This window comes from Rhinatrema bivittatum, chromosome 16 (assembly GCF_901001135.1).
Source record: "Rhinatrema bivittatum chromosome 16, aRhiBiv1.1, whole genome shotgun sequence".
Taxonomy (NCBI): Eukaryota; Metazoa; Chordata; class Amphibia; order Gymnophiona; family Rhinatrematidae; genus Rhinatrema; species Rhinatrema bivittatum.
In genome coordinates this window covers 19,163,904-19,187,454 of record NC_042630.1, presented here as the reverse complement: position 1 = coordinate 19,187,454, position 23,551 = coordinate 19,163,904, and the positions used below count along the sequence as shown (strand labels likewise).

At 48.9% G+C, this 23,551-nt stretch overlaps 1 protein-coding gene across 10 annotated transcripts; it reads left to right on the top strand.

The window, feature by feature from the left end:
• The first annotated feature begins 3,701 nt into the window (after positions 1-3,701).
• Positions 3,702-20,833, top strand: LOC115078231 (phospholipid scramblase 2-like). 10 transcript variants are annotated; one of them, XM_029581016.1, is made up of 8 exons: positions 3,916-3,950; positions 6,535-6,572; positions 11,261-11,433; positions 12,360-12,387; positions 13,542-13,726; positions 14,934-15,098; positions 15,396-15,557; positions 17,615-20,833. In XM_029581016.1, the coding sequence occupies exons 3-8, from the start codon at positions 11,329-11,331 to the stop codon at positions 17,654-17,656; spliced, it is 687 nt and encodes a 228-aa protein (XP_029436876.1). In that variant the 5' UTR covers positions 3,916-3,950; positions 6,535-6,572; positions 11,261-11,328; the 3' UTR covers positions 17,657-20,833. The 10 variants fall into 10 exon arrangements, with proteins under 10 accessions (XP_029436880.1, XP_029436876.1, XP_029436871.1 ...); XM_029581018.1 differs by lacking the exon at positions 3,916-3,950 and adding an exon at positions 5,457-5,716; XM_029581015.1 differs by lacking the exons at positions 3,916-3,950; positions 6,535-6,572 and adding exons at positions 5,751-6,024; positions 10,477-10,603.
• The last annotated feature ends 2,718 nt before the right edge of the window (positions 20,834-23,551 follow it).

Here is a 23,551-nt window from a genome sequence, read left to right as displayed (position 1 = left end):
TTCAGATGCTTCAGTGGTGGTGTTTATACAGGCAGTTACATGTTCCTTTCCATCTGCCGCACTAGTCCAAGAAGGAAGGCAATACACGCACGTGTCCACCTCCTTAGTGATAGACCGGTAACAGACGGCACGACAGAAGCCAGCATGGACCACGCAAAACAATCCTAGCCGAACACCAAATGGTCAGAAGCAGGGGTTCCCAAACTGCGGCCCGAGAGTCGGATGCAGCCCTTGGGTTGAATTTCATCTGACTCCTGGCGGTGACGGCAGAAGGAGCGCGAGACGGGCCCCCGGCGGTGACGGCAGAAGGAGCGCGAGACGGGCCCGCGGCGGTGACGGCAGAAGGAGCTCGAGACGGGCCCGCGGCGGTGACGGCAGAAGGAGGCGCGAGGCGGGCCCCGGCGGGGTGACGGCAGAAGGAGCGCGAGACGGGCCCGCGGCGGTGACGGCAGAAGGAGCGCGAGGCGGGCCCGCGGCGTTGACGGCAGAAGGAGCTCGAGGCGGGCCCGCGGCGGTGACGGCAGAAGGAGCTCGAGGCGGGCCCCCGGCGGTGACGGCAGAAGGAGCGCGAGACGGGCCCCCGGCGGGACGGCAGAAGGAGCGCGAGAGGTGACGGCAGAAGGAGCGCGAGACGGGCCCCCGGCGGTGACGGCAGAAGGAGCGCGAGACGGGCCCCCGGCGGTGACGGCAGAAGGAGCTCGAGACGGGCCCGCGGTGGTGACGGCAGAAGGTGCAGGTGGAGCCACGCGGGCTGAAGACGGGGAAAGAGGCTGTTACACAGCCGAAAGGAGATTTTGGCTGCTGCGGAAAGGGGGGGGGGGGGGCAAACCATGGGGAGGAGGGCATTGATGGTATCTAGCCCAGGGTTCTGTGGAGCTGCCAAGGAGAGCCCAGATAAGGTGGTGGTTCCTGGAGCCTCCCACCCATTCAATGAGAGAGATATCGTCCCTTAACGATGCAGGTTTGGAGGCACAGAAATCATTACCAGAGCCCAGAAACCATGTCGGAGTCTCTCTCCCTGGATTAGGGGCTCCAGGAGGAGGCTGTTTTGCTCCTAGTATGAATTTGGCCTGTTACAAGAGGCGGGGAGTGAGAGGATGGGAATAGAGAGGGAGGAAGGGGTGCATGGAGGGTGTGAGTGAGTGAGAGAGAAGGCACCACATAAACACACAGAGCGCCCCCTCCTTCCCTAAATGGGCAAATATTGGGGAAGGGGTGGAGGTAGAGGGCAAGGTGGCCTTTGGTGTGGAGAAATCTAGAACTATAAGTGATACTCTTATCTTCCACACCCCTAGACCCCCGAGAATCCTTTGCCCTCGAGGGCCTCTAGCTGCGTTCTCTGGTCCTGTGTGCTTGCTGTGAGACAAAAGCACGGGCCGCCATGCCACAATATTTTTTCAGGGGAGGGGCCCACTATTTTCCGGTCTAGTAGCAACTACATTTTTTATCCCGTTACTTCAATTTCCTTTTTATGTCCCGCTGAAGACAGTTGCAATAACTGTAATGTTTCACTCCCTTACAGCTAGGTGGAAGGGCCTCAGCCCATATTACAAAACCGGTTGCACGAGCGTGAGATCCCAGGTGTATCCTTTCTGCGGTACATGAGCAAGGAAGGGTGATGCCAGCTGATTGCGCAATAGCCAGTCCCGTCCAAGGCTAGAACATGCCACGTGGGGGGCTGGTCGAAGATACTGGGACCACGTTTGATGGGGGATCTTGAGGACAAGGGTCATTAAGGCAGATAAATAGCAATTTCCATGCGTAAATTGGCTGTTTCACACTGCAGCCAAATAATAGGTGCGTTCTTCCATGCTACGCACACCTGCATCGTTTAGAGATGAAACCTGGGGGAAAGGGAGGGAGGGAGGAAAATTGCATCTTCCGCTCCCCGTGGGTTCTCTCTGCCGTGGGAAAAGTACCCGCAGAAAAACTTGGGTGCAGATGTGAGCAGGCACTTTTTGGCCGCAGTGGGCTTTGAACATTGGAGCACAGTCTGCGGATAGAATGCACATGTGGACATTACCCTTCAATGCACAGAACTGGCCCTATGTCGTAATGTTCCCTCTGAGGTCTATAGACAGGCCAAAGGCCCCGCCAAGAGCACGGGGGTGAGGCTGCCTGCTTCTGGTTAATGTTCCACCACAGGGGATTTATGGGGAGAGGCACACCTGAAAACTATTTCTCCCACACTCGAAGCAGAGCTATTCATATATGGCTTTCTGGAAAATGCTTTATTCATGACATGTATTTACCCCTTCTTTTATTGTCAACGGTAAACAGATGAGGCAAGCCTGACTGTGTGACGAAGGAGCCCAGGAAATGAGAGGGTGCTGGTATTGTGATTTATGGCTTCTCACGCCTTCTGCCTAGTAGGAGAGAGATGAAAGATTTTCTGGCCCAGTGCCCGATGGGCCAGACTGCAGTAAGAGTTGCAATCAAATGTCCGCCCCCTGTGTCACATTCCCTTGCCCACAGCGGTACTCGGGAGTGGATGCTGCAATGTTCCCTTCAAGGAGTAACTAGGTGTGTGCAAATCTTTTTTCCAGTGAGCAACAGCTTTTATAAGCCGACGATTTTTGAGCACCAGCATTAGCGTTCCATTTCTGTATGTAGCACAAAGAAAATAAGGACTTGAGCGACCGTGTAACACCTGTGAGCAACGCTCCACAATGTATGAGTGAGCGCTCATATGCTCATCTTAGAGGTGCCAGGTCCCCCCTGGCTGAGGGGGGTAATTGCTAGCTAGAATCAAAGTTACAGTAAGTAGGAGTGTAAAAAGAAATGTAAGGGGCTTTCCCAGGTGACGTGTGAATTTCCAACACATTTGTGCCTGCAGAAGCTCTGGAGCTGTCTGCAATTATTCTGACTACAGTGACGTATGCTGCCAGAGAGAGGACTGGTCCTCCCTTACTTCACAGCAACACGCAAAGCATCATAACCAAAGAAAACCAGACAACCAGAAATAAAATCATCAAGGAATCATTAGAACACAAGACCTGCCATACTGGGTCAGACCAAGAGTCCATCAAGCCCAGGGTCCTGTTTCCAGCAGTGGCCAAGCCAGGCCACAAGTTCCTGGCAGGATCCCAAGGGGTAGACAGATCCCAAGCTGCTTATCCCAAGAATAAGCAGTGGATTTCCCCAAGTCCACCTTAATAATGGGTTATGGACTTTTCCTCCAGCAACTTGGCCAAACCTTTTTTTAAGCACAGCTACACTATCAGCTTTCACCACATCCTCTGGCAATGAATGATAGCGCTTGAGTAAAAAAAAATTTTTTCTCTTACTAGTTTTAAATGTACAACTTAGTAACTTCATTGTGTGTCCCCTGGTCTTTGTACTGTGAAAGAATAAACAAGCGATTAATGTTTACTCGTTCCATTCCTCTCATTATTTTATAGTTTTTACAATTAGTAAAAACTGTAAGAATTAAGACCACCATCATAAAATTCCTTTACAGTATTACAATTTAATGTAATATTTACCTCCACTTCCTGAGCTAGGCAATCTGAGTAAAGAAGGGAGGTGGACGCATGGGAAAATATCCCAAGCTCAAAAATCCTACAACAACTCAACGGGTCGAAACCCTCAAACTGTAAGCCAAGCTCTCAAAAGTCTCCTCAAGGTTCTTGGGTTCTCCCCACAAGACTTTGCCGCAAAAAGGTGGGGTTCTGGCAAGAGGGACAAAGACCAAGAGCCCTCTCCCAGTGCTAGGGATGAACCTGAGGCCTGGGAGCAACGATGAGTCCTGCGGATCTAGCAAACATGGAACCCCCTGGGGCTTCCGCACCCGGAGCCTCCGGTAAGGCTTTACCCAAACGTGCACGGGCTGCGGCCTGGATCCACCCCCGTGGCCTGGGGCCCGCCTTTAGCGGCGGCTGCCGGGCTGGTTCTCCCTTCTCCGGGCCCCAGCGGGAGCCCTGGGCCTCCTTCCGCACCCGGAGCCTCCGGTAAGGCTTTACCCAAACGTGCACGGGCTGCGGCCTGGATCCACCCCCGTGGCCTGGGGCCCGCCTTTAGCGGCGGCTGCCGGGCTAGTTCTCCCTTCTCCGGGCCCCAGCGGGAGCCCTGGGCCTCCTTCCGCACCGGGAGCCTCCGGTAAGGCTTTACCCAAACGTGCACGGGCTGCGGCCTGGATCCACCCCCGTGGCCTGGGGCCCGCCTTTCGGAGCGGGATGCCAGTGGCCAGTGGTAGGTGTCCACCTTCATGGAGCGGAAGGATGTAGGGCTGTCATCTCCCAATTAAATAAAAAACAAAAACAAAAAACAAAACAGGGATGGGATCCATCAGGTCTAGAGGACACATATAAAGAGCAGGTAGTAAAATACTGCACGGAGCGGCAGTAGCCACAGAGGCATTCACGGAGCGGGATGCCAGTGGCCAGTGGTAGGTGTCCATATAAAGAGCAGGTAGTAAAATACTGCACAGAGCGGCAGTAGCCACAGAGGCATTCACGGAGCGGGATGCCAGTGGCCAGTGGTAGGTGTCCACCTTCACGGAGCGGAAGGATGGAGGGCTGTCATCTCCCAATTAAATAAATAATAAAAAAACCCAGGGATGGGATCCATCAGTTCTAGAGGACGCATATAAAGAGCAGGTAGTAAAACACTGCATGGAGCGGCAGTAGCCACAGAGGCATTAACGGAGCGGGATGCCAGTGGCCGGTGGTAGGTGTCCACCTTCACAGAGTAGAAGGATGAAGGGCATCCATCTCCCAATTAAAAAAAGAAAAGAAAAAAAAGAAAAAAAAACAGGGATGGGTTCATGGGCTTATAGGTATTACCAATTATTAGGCTTTTCAATATTTGATGATAGTTAATGTGACTTTCAAGGCATTCTTCACTTTCGGTGCATGTCCGGCATGACTCCTTGCTTCAATGACAGGGGAAAAGAAAAACTGATACTTCACACATTTCCAGCATTGCCCTCTGCTTCATGGCAGAGAGCTATGCTGCCGCTTACCCAACTAATCAAACTTAATATTTCACTTGGAAGCAGCTCCAGCACTGCTCTCTACATTAATGGTGGGGGTGAAAAGGGAATTAGAACATAAGGTTACTAAGAGCCAAGAGAAACAGTTAAGTATGAGAACAAATGTGTGAAGCTTGCTGGGCAGACTGGATGGACCGGTTGGTCTTCTTCTGCCGTCATTTCTATGTTTCTATGTTTCTATGTTTCTCCCTTCTCCGGGCCCCAGCGGGAGCCCTGGGCCTCCTTCCGCACCGGGAGCCTCCGGTAAGGCTTTACCCGAACGTGCACGGGCTGCGGCCTGGATCCGCCCCTCTGTGTACCCACGTGGCCTGGGGCCCGCCTTTAGGGGCGGCTGCCGGGCTGGTTCTCCCTTCTCCGGGCCCCAGCGGGAGCCCTGGGCCTCCTTCCGCACCCGGAGCCTCCGGTAAGGCTTTACCCAAACGTGCAAGGGCTGCGGCCTGGATCCACCCCCGTGGCCTGGGGCCCGCCTTTAGCGGCGGCTGCCGGGCTAGTTCTCCCTTCTCCGGGCCCCAGCGGGAGCCCTGGGCCTCCTTCCGCACCGGGAGCCTCCGGTAAGGCTTTACCCGAACGTGCACGGGCTGCGGCCTGGATCCGCCCCTCTGTGTACCCACGTGGCCTGGGGCCCGCCTTTAGGGGCGGCTGCCGGGCTGGTTCTCCCTTCTCCGGGCCCCAGGGAGAGCTGCAGCGGGAGCCCCGGGCCTCCTTCCGCACCCGGAGCCTCCGGTAAGGCTTTACCCAAACGTGCAAGGGCTGCGGCCTGGATCCACCCCCGTGGCCTGGGGCCCGCCTTTAGCGGCGGCTGCCGGGCTGGTTCTCCCTTCTCCGGGCCCCAGCGGGAGCCCTGGGCCTCCTTCCGCACCGGGAGCCTCCGGTAAGGCTTTACCCAAACGTGCAAGGGCTGCGGCCTGGATCCACCCCCGTGGCCTGGGGCCCGCCTTTAGGGGCGGCTGCCGGGCTGGTTCTCCCTTCTCCGGGCCCCAGGGAGAGCTGCAGCGGGAGCCCCGGGCCTCCTTCCGCACCCGGAGCCTCCGGTAAGGCTTTACCCAAACGTGCAAGGGCTGCGGCCTGGATCCACCCCCGTGGCCTGGGGCCCGCCTTTAGGGGCGGCTGCCGGGCTGGTTCTCCCTTCTCCGAGCTGCAGCGGGAGCGCCGGGCCCTCCTCCTCTCCTTTGCGTAACCTCTGTGGTAATCGGCGGCCTGCCCGGGTCATTTCCTGCCCAGGGACGGCCTCCTTCCCGGTCCGCCGGGAGACGTCACGGGGCCAGGGGCAGGGCGAGCTTTCCCCGGCCCTGGGCAGACTTAGCCGGGCGGACCTAAGGCTGCTGGGCGGCCATCTGGTGCCTTCCCTCTCCCCACCCCTCCTAGTGCTTGGCCCCTGTCTGCCCAGAAGTGCAAAGGCGGTGGCTTTTGTCCCTGAATGTGACCGGGAACAGAGCTTTCTCGGTTGCTGGTCCCATCTTAGGAAAGCCTTGCCAGACCCTATGAGGTTAATACGTAGTCGAAAGGAGTTCAAGAAGGCTGTAAAAACTCATCTTTTTCAGGAAGCATTTAAGGATTTTGAACCTGCTAGTCAAACAAAGTAAGGTTAAGTATGTTTCAACTATATTGACTTGCTTGTTATTCTATTTCTGTTCTTTTAGTTTTTAATTGTAATGGCCAAATTCTTATTTTGTCCATTTGTCTTATTTTGAGCATCCGGATGGGGTGCAATGTATGTACCTGATATTCTTTTGTCCCACAGAGAGCATCCGGATGGGGTGTAATGTATGTACCTGATATTCTTTTGTCCCACAGAGAGCATCCGGATGGGGTGTAATGTATGTGCCTGATATTCTTTTGTCCCACAGAGAGCATCCGGATGGGGTGTAATGTATGTACCTGATATTCTTTTGTCCCACAGAGAGCATCCGGATGGGGTGTAATGCATGTACCTGATATTCTTTTGTCCCACAGAGAGCATCCGGATGGGGTGTAATGCATGTGCCTGATATTCTTTTGTCCCACAGAGAGCATCCGGATGGGGTGTAATGCATGTACCTGATATTCTTTTGTCCCACAGAGAGCATCCGGATGGGGTGTAATGTATGTACCTGATATTCTTTTGTCCCACAGAGAGCATCCGGATGGGGTGTAATGCATGTGCCTGATATCCGGATGGGGTGCAATGTATGTACCTGATATTTTCTTTTCTCTCGCGTGCATGAGCGGCTGTGGCCAGGACACTGGCGGGGGTTAGAAAAGGTAACCTGCCAAGAATGAGTGTAAAATTACCCCAAACTTAATGTCCTGCAGGGCCGGATATAAGATCATGGCAGAGGATCAGGGATGGGGGATTCCGACCCCCGTAAAATCAGCAGAGAGAAAACGCTAGAACAAGCTGACACTGCTTTGGGAGGTGACCAGCATGGATTGAGCTGGGAACACAAATCTCCAGCCTCTCGCTCGCTCACTCTCAGCTATTGGAGTCTCACAAGCGCATTTATTCTATTAGGGGCCCAGCCCTACGGGGATCAGAGCAGAAAAGGCCCGGCTTCCTTTTGGGAAGTTGCTAAAGCCTGTGATGATTTTCCTGCCCCTTTCCTTACGCTGCCTTCCTTTCTTTCAGGTTTCTGGTAGCTTTTGCTCCTTAATTGCTGGTGCTGCTCAATATTAAGTTATTGTTTGATTTTATTTTGTATGTTTTGTGTACTCCGCTGAGATCTGCAGAAGTTTGTATCAATAAATAGCCCCAGTTCAGATCAAGACATTGTATGTGATCTAGGTCCTGATTCTCTACGGTTTCTCTTCCTTGCTGTGTCTATGGGGGGGGAAGCTTGGTAATCTTCTCGTTCTCATGTCTGTCCACCCAAATCAGTTTTCTTTCCACTGATGAGCACATTTGCGAGTGAGTGGGTCCTGACACGATCCAGTGCCTCGCTACTGGTGTTTCCGTTTTGCAATATCTGCTTTAACGTGATGAGCTGAGCACAGAGGCTATTTGCCCGCCTTCCAAGCAGTGCATTCCTCCTCCCTCCTCTGCTGGGGAAGCTGCCGAGTCGCTCTGATACCCATGCTACTCCCAGCAGCAAGATCTCAAAGGTTGCAGGGGTGCCATGAAGGCCGAAAGGGAGTACGGTGAACTGGAAAAGTCCAGCAGATGTTGAGGATGCCAAGGGGCACGAGAAGCACCTGCCAATACCCTTTAGTTATATGTAACTGTTATATGTAACTGTTATATGTAACTGCTTCTCTACACTACAGTTCAAATTGTAATGTTTATTATATTTACACCCCTGTTCTTTGTGAACCAGCATGATGGGACTTCTGTCTTGAATGTTGGTATATAAAAAAACCTTAAATAAATAAATAAATAGTAAGGATCGAGGGTAGAGATGAACTGGGCCCATCCCGGATGCTCAATCAGTTCATCCACTTATGGCATTGGATTGGCATTGCGTTTTGAGATCTTGTTGACCTTTTTTAAAATCTGTATAGAACTTTATGCCCCCATCTGACTTTGGCACCTGTGCTCTAGCCAGCTTGCCAGTCGTGCTGTGCATTCAAGAGTGTTTTTTTTTCTCAAGAACCCGTCAGAATCTTCTCCAGGACTCCACTTTTAAAGGAGTGTCACTGGAGCTGAGGGTGGACTGGTTATGGCTGTTTGCACAGCTTGGGCTTATCTGAGTTAGCACCGTTTGCTGCTCCACCTGCTCTCATAATACCTGCTGCTGATCAATTTGCATTTGCAGGGTGTTTTGTAATTTTTTGCTGCCCTGTAGCAAGAACCTGCATCAATTGCTCCATCTCGCCTGCTTAGCGAGCTGCCTCCAAACTATGCACCTCTCCAGGGATATCGGAGCAAAGAAAACAAAAAAAAAACCCTGCTGGCCAGTCCTGCCCTTACTGCTTGACTCCCTTACCGTACATGCAGGGGTAACCTCCTTAGCCTGTTGTGCAAAAGCTGGGTGAATGGAACTGGGAGGGCCCAGGGGAAAACACAAACTCTGCAGGGTTTGTTTGTTTTTTTCTTGTTGCGGCTCTGGGCTCTTGCCTATGCTTCCCTCTTAGGCCAGATATCCCACTACTGCCACCATATGTGGCAACTCGAGCAGTAGTGGCTTGGAAACAGCCAGAAGAAAAAGGAGGCAGACTCTGGCTGCTCCTTTTAATGCAGTTTATTTACACTGAAACATAGGGAAATGCACAGCAAAACAGGCAGCTTGCCTTGAAGTTCAGGTCTCTCACAAATGTCAGGAGAAGCAAAACAACCCATGCAAGCAGCTCACCTTGACTTCAGGCAGGTCCTAACTTAAATGACACCCTCACACCTTCAACATGGCAGGTTTTCCTCTACAGTGAGTCTGTCTGTTCCCCAGGACCTGCTTAACCCTTCTAGGGCCCTGAGGTCTTTCCTACTCTGGTGTAGGATGCCTCCCTTCACCTAGGGTTCCCTGTGGTTGTCAGCCTTAAGGAGGACCGGGCGAGACAGTTACGCCTGGTCCTTAAAGTAGTGTGAGGGAGTCTTCTGTACACTCCTACACAGGCACATTTTGCCAGAAGAAGTTGCTATGGTCAAATCACTAAATCAGTTCAGAAGCAAATCAGGAAAAGTTGTTAGAGGAAATAAGAGGTCTGACGATAGAGCTAAATACTGGGAGGGGGGCGTGTGTGAGTCCATCGCTGGATTCTGGAAGGAATCTGTTTTTTTACTGCTGCAGAATTGGCTAGAGGTATGAGGGGGGGGGGGGGTTGCCCTTGCCCTTGCCCTTGCCCTTTCTCTGGGTTAACCAAGAGAGCTGTCAGAAAATTGGGAGATCATTGAACTTCTTTCTAGAAGTATTGAATTTGCAACATCTAAGATAAAGATTTGGAAAAAAAAACAAAACCCTACAATCTTAATATATGAACCCACTCCCTTCTCTCCCACAAAACCCCCAAATGTCTGAAACAAATATAGACCCACTAGTAGGTGAGATCCAAGAATAGATATGTTAAAAAAACAAACAAACAAACCTTAATGAAGTCAAAAAGAGAAGCAGCAAGCGGAAGGTAAGTAGGTGAAAAGCCAGATTAGACAGCGACGACGGTAAATCACGGAGTCCTTCGCTTGCTGGGGACTCTCCAAAAAAGGACTTGTTCTCGTGCCCATCCACTCAAGACCTGCTTCTTTCCTCCGACAGGCACTGCTGAGTGGGCCTCAGCAAGAGGTTGATACAATCCCACCTTGATATTGAAGGGGAAATGCAGCTCCCAAGGTTACAAAACAAGAGAACTCTTACAACAGGGCTGTTTTCTCTAATCACATCAGGAAAAAAACATTTTGCTCCAGAAATCATTCCAAAGACCAGATGAAAACGTGCTGTCCACCCTGTCCTGACGCCAGCATTAAAGTCCTGTGTAAAGTGGCACTATCCATGGCCAGGGAACGTAGGTTAAAGATTTGCAAGCTTGTCACCTGCCACACTTAGACTTTTTCCAATCTGAACCTTGCCTTCTTAGCCTAGGCCAGATGTACTGAACATTTTCCCCGTCGAAAGAAAATCGGGGGAAGTTGCGTGTGCGAGCCCTATGGTGAAAGTTGGTTGCTTCGTTAATTACTGAGTCATCTGGGAAATCCTCTGACTGGTAGAGGTGAGCATTCGTTTTGAAATGACACGAAAAACGCAGCGAAGCAGCTTGTTTCATTATGTTTTGTGTTTAAAACAAAACCAAACCTCCACTGTTTTTTATTTTTGTTACGTTTCAGAAATAGCCGAGATCCACCCAGACTGATCTCCCATTGTTGCAAAAAAAAAAAAAATCAGCACCACCAAAATGTGAAGAAAAAAATTGAATAGCACTGCCTACCTTCTCCTAGGCCTTCCCACCCCCTCACAGATGCCTCTTACCCTTTCCATGGAGTTTCTGAAGTGTAAACGGGGCAGGAGTGACCGACCCCAGTCTCTCCTGCCCTGCTGGGTCCTGGTTTGAAAATGGCGCTGGCCAGTCCTGAGGTTGTGACCCATATAGCGCACTGGTGCCAGCCTTAGGGACCGGCCAGCCCCATGCTCGAGGCAGGAGCGACTGGGAATCACTTCTGCCCCATTCAGACAGAAAGGGGTAAGAGGCAAACATGGGGAAAGGACCTGGGAGGGGATTCAGTTTTTAATTTTGGCAGCGCAGTTTTGTTTTTTGAAGTGGGGAAGGTGAGTCCAGCCCTCGTTTCACTTTGTTTATCTTTTTAGGTTTATTTTTTTTAGTGCACACACCTTTACTGACTGGTAGTCACTGTATCCTCTAATCCCACAGTATTGCCCTAAATCCATATTCCACGTGCCTGTGCGTCTGCCGTGCCCGCTCCGGAATTTAACGCAGCCATGCACCGCCAGTCTGAGGACCGCTCCGCCCTGGCTGCAGACGACGTTGTGCCGCCCATGCCTGCGCTCCCTGGCGTGCCTCCAGGCCTGGAGTACCTGATACAGGTACCGTATGGTTAAGAGTTCACCCGCCGTGGTTATGTCAGCACTGTCGCCGTGAGATCGAGATTTCAGCGCATCCGTCCGGCTCGTGCCGGGCTTTGAAGTTTCACGCACGCTGAATGCGTCCGAGTTATCTGGCTTAAGTAATTATCCAACTAAAACTTAAGCTGGATAACCTGGAGGCGTCTAGGAGCGTGGCGCCAGTTATCGGGCTAACATAAACGATATCTGACATAATCTGGCTAACTTCTCAAAAGCCTTGTATGTTCAGCTGTGTATCCACACCGTTGCACATCTGGTAGAAGTTAGCTGGACACCCAGTCTCTCAATATTGACCTCTGTCTGTCTAGTTTCTGGGTTATCTCTCAGGATGAAGGTAATCGCATGGTGCTGAGTCAGGAGGTACAGGAGGAGTCGGTCTGGGTTTTGCCTGTCCACATTTGCAGTGGCAGGTAAAACCCAGACCCTGACCCAACCTCGGGATGAGGTTGGTCGCTTTAGTTTACAAAAGTGCTCCCCTCCCACCTGAGATCACTGCATAGTTCTGGATCATAGGATCACGGGCCAAGGCTAAGCCCATTCCAGTTAATGCCGCGCCGTCCAGGCTCAGGTTTCCAATACAAAGCTAATAGGATTAAGCCCTGTTGGGTTGACCATGGTCCCCATCAACACAGCAGAGAACCTGTGCTTTGCAAGTGGGCCTGGCGCATCCTGACCCAGCCCAAGAGATGGTGACGCAAACGTTGAGTGCGCAATACGTCGGAAAGCGGTTTCAGTTACAATGAGATCCCCCCTTCATTTGCCCTTCCAGTGACTCTCTCTCCGACTCTATTTACCTCTGATGCCTCTATTTAGTACCTTTTTTTTTTTTTTTTTAAGAAATTATACAAGCCGTTAATCTCTTGTGGTTTTGTTTTTTATTCCCCCAGGTTGACCAAATGTTAATTCATCAGAAACGTAAGGAAATTAATCTCGTATTTGCCTTTTATGACCTGAGATCCAGTCGAGACAATTACCAGAGAGAGAGATACCGTTGTCTAGATTTTCTAAACAGTGACGGGAGTTGGGTGGCACCTTATAGAGTAACCAATTTATTGAAACACGAGCTTTCCAGGGCAGTGTCCACTTCATGCAGCGAGTCTCGGAGGATTCTGGTGGTATCCTGACTTGGTTTTGTTTCAGCAGCTTCTACTGTACTAAGGTTCCCTAAACTTTCATTTGCAAAGGGGGAAGGAGGGTTTTCCCCTAGGTTAGGTCTCCTTCCCAACAGGCCACAGGCAGCTGCCTCCCAAGTGCCGTAACATAGCCCCCCGAGCCCGGCTCCGGGCGTCCCTCGAGTTTCATGATGGCTCGACTTCTGAGGCCGGCTCAGGAATGGAGCTTGGGCGCTGCACGTGGCCACCCCAGGTGCTTGCTAGCGGGGCCGGGCCGTGACTTTATTGTCTCTTTACTGGGGGGTTTAATTTTCAAACTGTCCGTGGACTTTGTATCGGGTTCCGCAGAGAATGTTATGTGCACTCTGGTGTTCACCTCTGGTGCCACGTTCCCGCACACAATTGCACCTGCTTTTTTTTTTTTTAGTGTGGATAGTTTTGCTGCCAAAAAAAACCCAAAAAGCTGTGCAAAGACTTGAAAATACCTCCGTCCACATGTTGTTTTTCCATCCCCCCACGGGAATACGTCGCCTAAACGCGGCTGATAGTGGTGCGCTGTGGAATAGCACCTTTAAGCGTTAGCCATACAGAGAGAGGTGGGGGAAGGGGGCCGTTTGCAGTCAGCCAGTCTGTGCACACAAATGTCTATTTGCCCGTATAAGTAGCATTGGAAATGTTGACACTTCGTGTTACATCTGCTCATTATAGACTCACAGATAACCTAATCATACTGTACTTTTCATCCACTGGCGCCCAAGACCATATTCTGTAATAGAGATTAATGAGCGGAGGCAGCAGCAGGAAGAGAGTCACAAATTTACCAAAGGCTGAGCCTGAATAGCAATGGCGCTGTGTATATATTAAGGACAGCGATGATGAGGATGACGTTTGTTATTTTTCTCAGCCAAATTTAGCGTGGCCAGTGAGACTATAAAAGTTTTTGAATCCTGTTTCCAGGTTACAGTTGGCTTCAGTACAACAGTCAGTACGAGATCCTCAACACCATGGGCCAGAAGGTGTACTTCGCCGAGGAACAGAGAGAATGGTGTGGGCCGAGGTTGGATGTCCGTATCACAGACAATGCCGGTGTGAAGGTGATCGACCTTCTGCTGCCCAACGAATGCTGCAGCTATGACATGGAGGTGGGTTCAGAGGAAGGCTGTGCAGTCGATACTCGCCTACAAATGTGTGCGTTAGCTCTAAGCACCATGTGGTATTCTTGTGACCTCTAGCAAGTTTAGGCACTCTGGCAGTCGGGGATAGATATTCTAGGCATGAGGGATGTTCTCTGGTTAATGATGTCAAGGAATACCAAGGGTGTTCCTGCTTCGCATGGAGGACAAGACCTGTAGAACTATTCCAGTGCGGACCATGAGGTCCCAGATAATCCTGCGGGAGATGCACTCCATTTCCAAAGAAAGTCTGCGTTCTCAGCAGGTTCCCTCACTTTTAATGCCTCCCCTTTTTAAGGAGGAGCTGTGGGCTACACCAGGAAGACTCCTGAGATACAGCTTCCCCTAACACGGACGCTCTGTGTGGGTTTTGGGAAAGTCCTTTAACTTCCTTGTGCTTCAGGTTGGAGCTTAGGAAGCTGCCAAGGTGCCAAAAATGTGCTGCTCGCACACTCCTTCCCAGAGGTGGCAGCATTTCTGTTTCGCAAGCATTAATTGTAACTCATAATGGGATACTACTCGACTTCCTGACTTCTGTTATGTTACTAAATGTTTTCTTGACCTATTTAAGAACCCAAAACTTCCTGTGCTCAAGGAAGAACTTTTGGCCTTGCTTTTCTTGATAACTTGATAACTCATATGACCTCGACATTGCTCATAGCGCTGATAAATGTTTCAGATGAGAGAATTCTGCTTACAGGAAGAACAAGGGATGCAAATTCCAGGTCATTTAGCTGGGTCCTGCTTGGGATACGTAAAGAGAAGTCAAGGGCTCACAGTTCAAGTTGTGAAACATTCACGTATTAGTGGATTTCTCTGTAGAAGATAACAAGTCATGGTATAAAACTGAAAGGGGAAAGATTTGAAGGAAATATGAGCAACTGTTTTTATTGAGAAGGGAGGAGAGTGCTTGGAATTGCTATCCACGGAGGTGGCAGTGACCCAACAGGGGACAGAATTCAGCCGTGCCTGGGACAGATACAGCGGGCAGTGGCAAGGCAAAGAGAGCAAGATGACCAGAGATTTAAGAGTCTGCTGTGGCATACTAGGCAAGGGGCAACTGAATAGACCGAGCTGACCAAGAGGCTCTTTCCTGTTGACAACTCTCGTGCACCAGCTCTGTTTCAGTGGTAAATGGAAACAATTACTGAACTGCTGGTGTTTCTCTACTTTACAGCTTCAAGTCTGCTGTCCTCCGTTGGGTGGAATCATTGGTTACGTTGCCAAGAACTGGGAAGCCTTTACGTCGACCTTCTATATCTTGAATCCCGCAAAGGAAACTGTTCTGAAGATTGTGGGCCCTGGCTGGAATGTAAATGGTTTCAGCGACGTGAAGTTTAAGGTATGAGGCAATTTTGTATACAATTTATGGAGCGCGTTCTAACTTAGGGCGAGAATCAACCAGTCCGCTGGCTACTCGTGTGCGTCACTCTGTCTATACTGCAACCTCTTTCTGATGGAAACTTGCTGAGCATGACTCAGCGAGGGCAGGGGAGCGGACGGAGGTAGAGATAATAAAGGGGAATAGAACAAGAGTGATTTTATTCAGATTGTGAAACAGATGCCAAGGAAGGCGAAAGAGCAAGGCAGAAGGAAAAGAACCTTTCGTTGAGAGACAACTCAATTCATCTGTTTGCAGGTGACAACCCCAGATGAGTCGCATCTGGTGGGTCAGATCACAAGGACGTGGAGAGGGCTAAGTAAGGAAATGTTCAGCAGCAACGACCATTTTTCAATCCAGTTCCCCCTAGACTTGGATGTGAAGGTCAAGGCGGTGCTGATGGCAGCCTCTCTCTTCATAGTGAGTATAATAAGGACTCCTTCCCCATGGTAAAGCACTTTGAAGTACCTACAGGCTAAGAACATAAGAAGTTGCCATATTGTGTCAGGCTCAGGTTCCATCAAGCCCAGCATCCTGTTTCCAACAGTGGCCAATCCAGGCCACAAGAACCTGGCAATTACCCAAACACTAAGAAGATCCCATGCTACTGATGCCAGTAATAGTAGTGGCTATTCCCTAAGTCAACTTGATTAATAGCAGTTAATGGACTTCTCCTCCTCCCAGGAACTTATCCAAACCTTTTTTTAAACCCAGCTATACTAACTGCCTTAACCACATCCCCTGGCAACAAATTCCAGAGCTTATGTGTTGAGTGAAAGAATTTTTCTCTGATTTTGTTTTAAATGTGCTACTTGCTAACTTCTAGGCAGATGCAATATCTGCACACACAAAAAGCAGGAATTTCTTTTGGTTTTTCCCATGAGCCCTTGAGCGCGGCAGACCTTTATGCCAGCCAGACCTCTTCACCAGCCCCGGGCTGGCGTAGAATTTGCCGTGTTGCAAAGGGCACATTGGCCACGTGGGAAATTTTGTTTGAATTACGGGGATTAGCCAATAGCCTCATCTACATGTACTTTACACGTGATGAGCACTATTAGCTATGTGCTCAATTGGACGCGCTAATCCCCGTATTGCATCGGTGTTATGGATGTGCGTCCAATCCGTGTTAAGCCATGCGCTGTCTGCAGCGCACAGTATTGCATCGGCCTGTACGAGTGCCCCCTTGGCCTTCTATTATCTGAAAGAGAGTAAATAACAGATTCACATTTTCCTGTTCAAGTCCTTTCATGATTTTGTAGATCTGTATCTTTCCCCCCTCAGCCCTCTCTTCTCCAAGCTGAGCAGCTCTAATCTCGTTAGCTGTTCCTCATAGGGGAGCCGTTCTGTGCCCTTTATCATTTTGGTCGCCCTTCTCCGTACCTTCTCCAGTGCAATTATATCTTTTTTGAGATGCGGTGACCAGAAATGCACACAGACAAGGTGCGATCTCACCCTGGAGCGATACAGAGGCATTGTGACATCCGTAGTTCTATTTGCCATTCCCTTCCTAATAATTCCTAACGTTCTGTTTGTTGGCTCGGTGTGCTGTGGCAGTCAAAAAAGCAATTTAAATGTAATATCCACTATGACACCTAGACTTTTTTTCCTGGATGGTAACTCCTGATATGAAACCTAACGTTGTGTAACTATGGCAAGGGCATATTTTTCCCTATGTGCATCACCTTGCACTTGTTCACATTAAATTTCATTAAACCGTGTCTTTCTATATGTTCTCTGATTTTTGATCTTTAGAATAGTTTCCACTATTTTTCCTGGCACTGAAGTCACGCTCTCACCAGTCTGTAGCTTCCTGGATCTCCCCTGGAGCCCTTTTTAAATATTGGGGTTACAACACTTGGCCACCCTCCAGTCTTCAGGTTTATCTGAAGATTAAGTGAGAGAGCCATCCTACCTATCTTTAGTAAGTCAATAGATGACCAAAGTGCAGAACAGATATAAGTGACTCTGTTTACCACACCCACCTTCGCTCTCTCGCTCTCGTCAGAGGTTTGCAGCCAGTTAGAGAATTCCCAGTGTTCAGAGGATGATGGAAGATTCATGGAAACCTAGGGAGTCAGTGTGACGAGCTTTCATGTGTGGCCCGCTACGTTCCTTAGTTCCCATAAGTATAAGCCACAGTCAGCCCCTCCACTTGTGAAAATCGGTAGAGGGCCCCTTGCAGTGCACTGGGAAACTCAGCAGTGACAGTGCTGTCTCACGATTGACTGACTGGGCAGTGCTTCTCAAACGGAAGCTCTTGGTGTTGCCCATATTCTGATGAGGGGCTGTGAAGATCATCCACTCCCTGAACTGATGCATTGTGAGGGGATGTGGCCACTTTGCAAAGCGGCAGCCACGCAGTGAGCCTGATGGCCCAAAGAAAGTGGGTGGCAGGAAATAGACTCATGCAAAGTATCAGAAAAGAAATGGGTTGGCATTGACTGGAAAACAAATATATTCTTTTTTTCTTTTTTCAGGATTATTTATATTACGATCAAAGACGACGCAATAGCAACTGAAGCTTCACCTCCCTCTTTGCACATCTACAAGAGGTGGCAGAACCAGCCTGCTGTGGCCTTCGGTACCTGGTTGCCGTTTCTGGAAGGGTTTAGTTTGTTGCTCTCACTGCCGGCCTCGCTATTTTTAACGTTTGTATTAAGTCTCCCTCTCCCTTCTCTGGTGTAGAGTGTGTCACAGTTTTTGTTCTTTGTACGGCTGGCTTATTGTGCAGGCCGTTCACCAGCCCCTGGGTGACCCCTGCTGGCTGCCCTACTGAAGTACAGTTGTTACACTGGGGCATGGCACTTCCCCTTTAAGAAGAGGCTGAAGCCTAGCAACTACTCTCCAGAACTCCTTCTCTGTAACATAATAATGAAGGGGTCTAATCATTTTTTAATTACTTCTACCTTCAAAGGGAGGTAGAATCAAAATATCCTCCTAAATCCCATGCTTCCATCCCAATTTGGGATACCATATTGTACACTGCCACTGGGAGCTCCCTTTCCTACCCGTAATAACCTTGTTATAGGCAAAACTAATTGCCAACTTATTATCACGCAACCAATTGGGTTCTGTTTTTTATGCACTAACTGCAAAGCTGTGAGGGGGAAACTTCCATTGGACTTGGCATGGCAGTCAACTGCGTGAATGTAAAATCATCTGCCTGATGCTTTCAGTATCGCCGGTAAGTGGCTGCAGATACATATTAAATAAAGCAGGTGATAGGGCTGACCGTTGTAGACCTCCCCCATGATTAACGTTTACTACTCATCTTATTTGTTATCTGTCAGGAAGGTAGGATGAAAACCAGCTCAGTACCGTAGATCCCATTCCAATATCCGGTAAGCGAGACAGCCGAATCCTACAATTCTAAAATGCCTGCTGTCAAAGAAACTGTAGGGGATAAGGCTGTATTACTCGCCGAATTACACTGGCTGCCAGTTGAACAAAGAGTGCAATTTAAAACACTACGCACAATCCACAAACTAACCAGTCAGTATTTTCCTCATAGATTAAACACTGCACTACGACTACATGTCCCCCAGAGAAATCTAAGATCAGCCAATAAAGCTCTACTAACCATTCCCTCTGTAAAGAGAGCAAAACTGATGCAAGTAAGAGAGAGAGCACTATCCCTAGCCGGCCCAATATTATGGAACACAATGCCACTCGAGATAAGACTAATGAAAGATCTAAAACTCTTCAAAAAAAAAAGTTTAAAAACATGGCTCTTTCAAAAAGCTTTTCACAGTGAGCGTGGGGAGCAAGGAATACGAACGGACAAGAAAGAGAACTCCGACACAGTTAAAGGTCAACAAAGAGCAGTAATCCCTCCTTTATTATTTTTTCTCCTACCTAAAGATTAATATACGAGAGCACAGTATATCTCATATATGGATATTCTATTGGTCATATAAATGGAATTTCCAATCCACGATCCAGGTAGCGTATATTATTTGAATCATGTAACCGAAAATGTATTGGCACCTACTACCTAATATATAATCCAAACCAGACTTATTTCTGTGCCTGTCTGTGAACCGTTGTGATGGTATATCACTAAACGATGGTACAGAAAAGTGTTTAAATAAATTATACTATTTTTCTTGCAGATTTCATGTACAGTGTAGCGCGTAGGACTCTCTGAGCCATCCATCCCGCTCCATAAATGAACAGCACTGGGAGCACAGATGGCATTTCATAAGCAAAAGCTTTTTATGAGCGCAGAACTCAGTCTGTTCAGAACCGATGCCGAATGACACATTAACCTTCTATTGACCATTCTGGGGCCCACTTTCAAGGTGACGCAAGATTGGGTTGCGTCCAGCTGACTGGACAGTTTGCAGCTGGGTGTTCGTCTTTGGCGGCATGAGACTATCCAGCATCTGGGTCAGTGGGAGCCGGCTACGGCGCTGTGAGCTTTTATTTGTTATTCCTGAGGAACAGAGGGGCGTAATTTTTTTTTTTTTAACTCTCGCCGCGCCTAGACTCAGCAGCAATGATCCCTGATTGAGAGGCCACAGATCACAACTCCCTCTGTAACCTGGGGCACACGCACCCACAGTCTGGCTATTCAGGGTCGCCGTTGTGGGCGAGGGCTGGGTCCATCCATTGTCCAGTGAGCAAAGGCACTGTTCAGTCAAAGATTTTTGACACACATGGACCGGATACTCCTAAGGGTGGAGGCTGGCGGTCCCCCGAGTGGTTCAGATGATAACATCCAGGAGTTGTGATATGGCTTTTATTTTCACTGACCAGCACTTTGTATACAAAAGAGAAGGCAGGCAGAATCTTTGCGAGAACCCCTTGTGAACAAGGGGAAGCAGGACCCAATACTTATACAGTCCAGAACTAAGCATATGGATCACGTAGTTCATGGTAAGCGTGCAGCTGTATAAACTTCACCCTGAGAAGTCCGAGGTGCTAAACGTTTATCCATCCACAGGACGGCTCCGGGCCCAGTGCATGGTCCCACCCACCATGAGGCGGTGGGGCTTTCTGCACTGGGTGGTTTCAGACCTCGTGCCAGGTGAGAGTCATGACCGTGATGTCATGGACACTTCTACCTCTCTGACCTCCTCGGTACTGTGGCCCATGCAGGACCTTTCCACCCACTGGCTGGAGGCACGGGTCTGTGGCATCCCTGCTAGCCCTTCCCGCCAGATGCAAGCAGAGGGTTCATTTTAGCTTACAAAGATCTCCCTCTGATGCTGTGCTTTCTACTTGCCAAAGCCCACCTCTCATCTGAGAAATGCCAGTGCCTTACAGCAAGCTACTCTTTCTGCATTATGCACGTAACCCTTGAGCACCCTCCCTAACCTACAAGCATAGTGCGCTCTCACCGACGTCCAGTTCAAAGGTACAATTCTGGCCCAGAGCGCAGAGTCCCCCAGTATATGAGTAAATATCCTCCTTGGAACTGATTATATAGTAGAAATGCGACCGTGTGAAGACAATCGGACCTGCTGCTTAGCGTGGGGCCTCTTGCTTTATAACGGGCATTTTTTTTAAAATAAATAAATATATATATTTATCATGTATTTTATGAGATGGGGATGACCTTTATTAAAATCCAAAGAACTTCCCTCTATTTTTTCAACTCACTGCATTTGTGTCCTGCAGAGTCTGTTATTATATTGTTTTTTACTTTTGTAAATAATTAATATATCAATAAATGTGAACTGCAATTCAGAAAAGAATGAAACTAGTGTGTGTGGAGTTTGTTTTGCCATCCCCCGCAATTCACAGTGCAAGACGATGCACCCTGCCTGCCAACACCAGACTCCCTCCGTCGTGCTTGTAAGCCTTGAGAGAGGGGTTTGGAGAGCGACAGAGAGGAAGTCTGTAACTAAGGTGAATGTAAGAACGGCATCAAAACTGTTCCAAGTCTCCTTGCCTATGGACTCCCCTCCTGCATACAGAGAAGGAGTTTGAGGCAAAGATGAGCCAGTCCTGGTTTTATCCTCCTTCCACGCTGGAACTTGCAGTTGTGGCTTTTCCTGGAAGCATTTTATAAAAGCAGCCGTGGTAGTCCACTTCTATGTGGGGGGGACAGAAAACCATTGAGCCATCCCCACTCCCAGAGAGGGATAGGGAGACAGAGCAGAGATAGAGACAGAGGCAGCACCCCCCAAGAGGAGGCCACAGCAGAGACACGTAGGCCACCACGCCCTATGTGGGCCAAGTGGACATTAGGCAACCTGCTCAGGGAGTCAGAAAAGGCACGGGATGCACTTGGCACTGTATATTCTTCACTCATCCCCATTACACGGTGCTACAGATCCCCCAAGGTCTATGCAGCACCGCACAGACTCATGGAAGAAACTGGTGTTGCTCTGTGGTGCTTACAAACTAAGCAAGACACTTCAAGGGCATCGTCTGTCCACAGCGGTGCTTCGGCTGACAGGAAGTTTATTGCAGTTGGGTTTTCCGCTTCTTGTAACAAGCAATCTCCTGAATTTAACAGCCCAGCAGTGAGGTGCTATAGCCCCACCCCAAGGAGAGAATCTCCATGTTTAGTTAACATTTTTTATAAACCACCTAAAACAAATACTAAACAATCAACACTATCACATACATATTCTATACAAATACAACATACAGGACTCAAAACAGAAATAAGCACACATTCAAACGTAGAAATGCAAATTGCAACTAAGAACTAGCAATAGCTTCCCACAATAAAAACCCCTTTAACTGCTCACGAAACATCTTAATATCTTTAACAAGGTGGTTGCAAGAGCCTTTCTCTTACCACTTCCTGCCACCTCTTACAGCTAAGCTTCTCCTGCAATAGGGGGTGGGAGAGCGGTTTGTTACCTCCTCCATCTCTGTGCAGCACTCAGAAGCGACATCCAACGAGGGCCGCAGGTGCCTGAAGGTAAGAGTCCAGGAACGAAGGATGAGAGGAGGGAGAGTGGAAGCAGAAGAGAAAACCAGAGAAAGCAAAGGCTGGAAAACTAACTTGTAGTCAGAAAGCACATCGCGGAAAGATTAAATGATTTCTTTGCTTCGGTGTTTACTGAAGAGGATGTTGGGGAGGTACCCGTAATGGAGAAGGTTTTCATGGGTAATGATTCAGATGGACTGAATCAAATCACGGTGAACCTAGAAGATGTGGTAGGCCTGATTGACAAACTGAAGAGTAGTAAATCACCTGGACTGGATGGTATACACCCCAGAGTTCTGAAGGAACTAAAAAATGAAATTTCAGACCTATTAGTAAAAATGTGTAACTTATCATTAAAATCATCCATTGTACCTGAAGACTGGAGGATAGCAAATGTAACCCCAATATTTAAAAAGGGCTCCAGGGGCGATCCGGGAAACTACAGACCGGTTAGCCTGACTTCAGTGCCAGGAAAAATAGTGGAAAGTGTTCTAAACATCAAAATCACAGAACATATAGAAAGACATGGTTTAATGGAACAAAGTCAGCATGGCTTTACCCAGGGCAAGTCTTGCCTCACAAATCTGCTTCACTTTTTTGAAGGAGTTAATAAACATGTGGATAAAGGTGAACCGGTAGATATAGTATACTTGGATTTTCAGAAGGCGTTTGACAAAGTTCCTCATGAGAGGCTTCTGGGAAAAGTAAAAAGTCATGGGATAGGTGGCGATGTCCTTTCGTGGATTGCAAACTGGCTAAAAGACAGGAAACAGAGAGTAGGATTAAATGGGCAATTTTCTCAGTGGAAGGGAGTGGACAGTGGAGTGCCTCAGGGATCTGTATTGGGACCCTTACTGTTCAATATATTTATAAATGATCTGGAAAGAAATACGACGAGTGAGATAATCAAATTTGCAGATGACACAAAATTGTTCAGAGTAGTTAAATCACAAGCAGATTGTGATAAATTGCAGGAAGACCTTGTGAGACTGGAAAATTGGGCATCCAAATGGCAGATGAAATTTAATGTGGATAAGTGCAAGGTGATGCACATAGGGAAAAATAACCCATGCTATAATTACACGATGTTGGGTTCCATATTAGGTGCTACAACCCAAGAAAGAGATCTAGGTGTCATAGTGGATAACACATTGAAATCGTCGGTTCAGAGTGCTGCGGCAGTCAAAAAAGCAAACAGAATGTTGGGAATTATTAGAAAAGGAATGATAAATAAAACGGAAAATGGGAGGACTTTTACCAGGAGAGACCTCTCTAACGAGAGGAAAGGTGAACGGGACCGCTGAGAGCTGCTCCTTTTTTCAGCTGGGAGCTTGATTCATCTGCCTCGGCGCTGTTGGCCACGCCCCCCCTGTGACGTCATTGAGCGGAGACAGGACTGGTGAATAAATTCGGGGCAGGGCGGCGCGCAGCCGAAGTCGCGCGCCCCTTCTAAAAAATTTTCTGCTAGTTCATATCTTGTTCCTGTATGGGGAGAAAACGAAAATCTAAGATGTGGACATCTTCT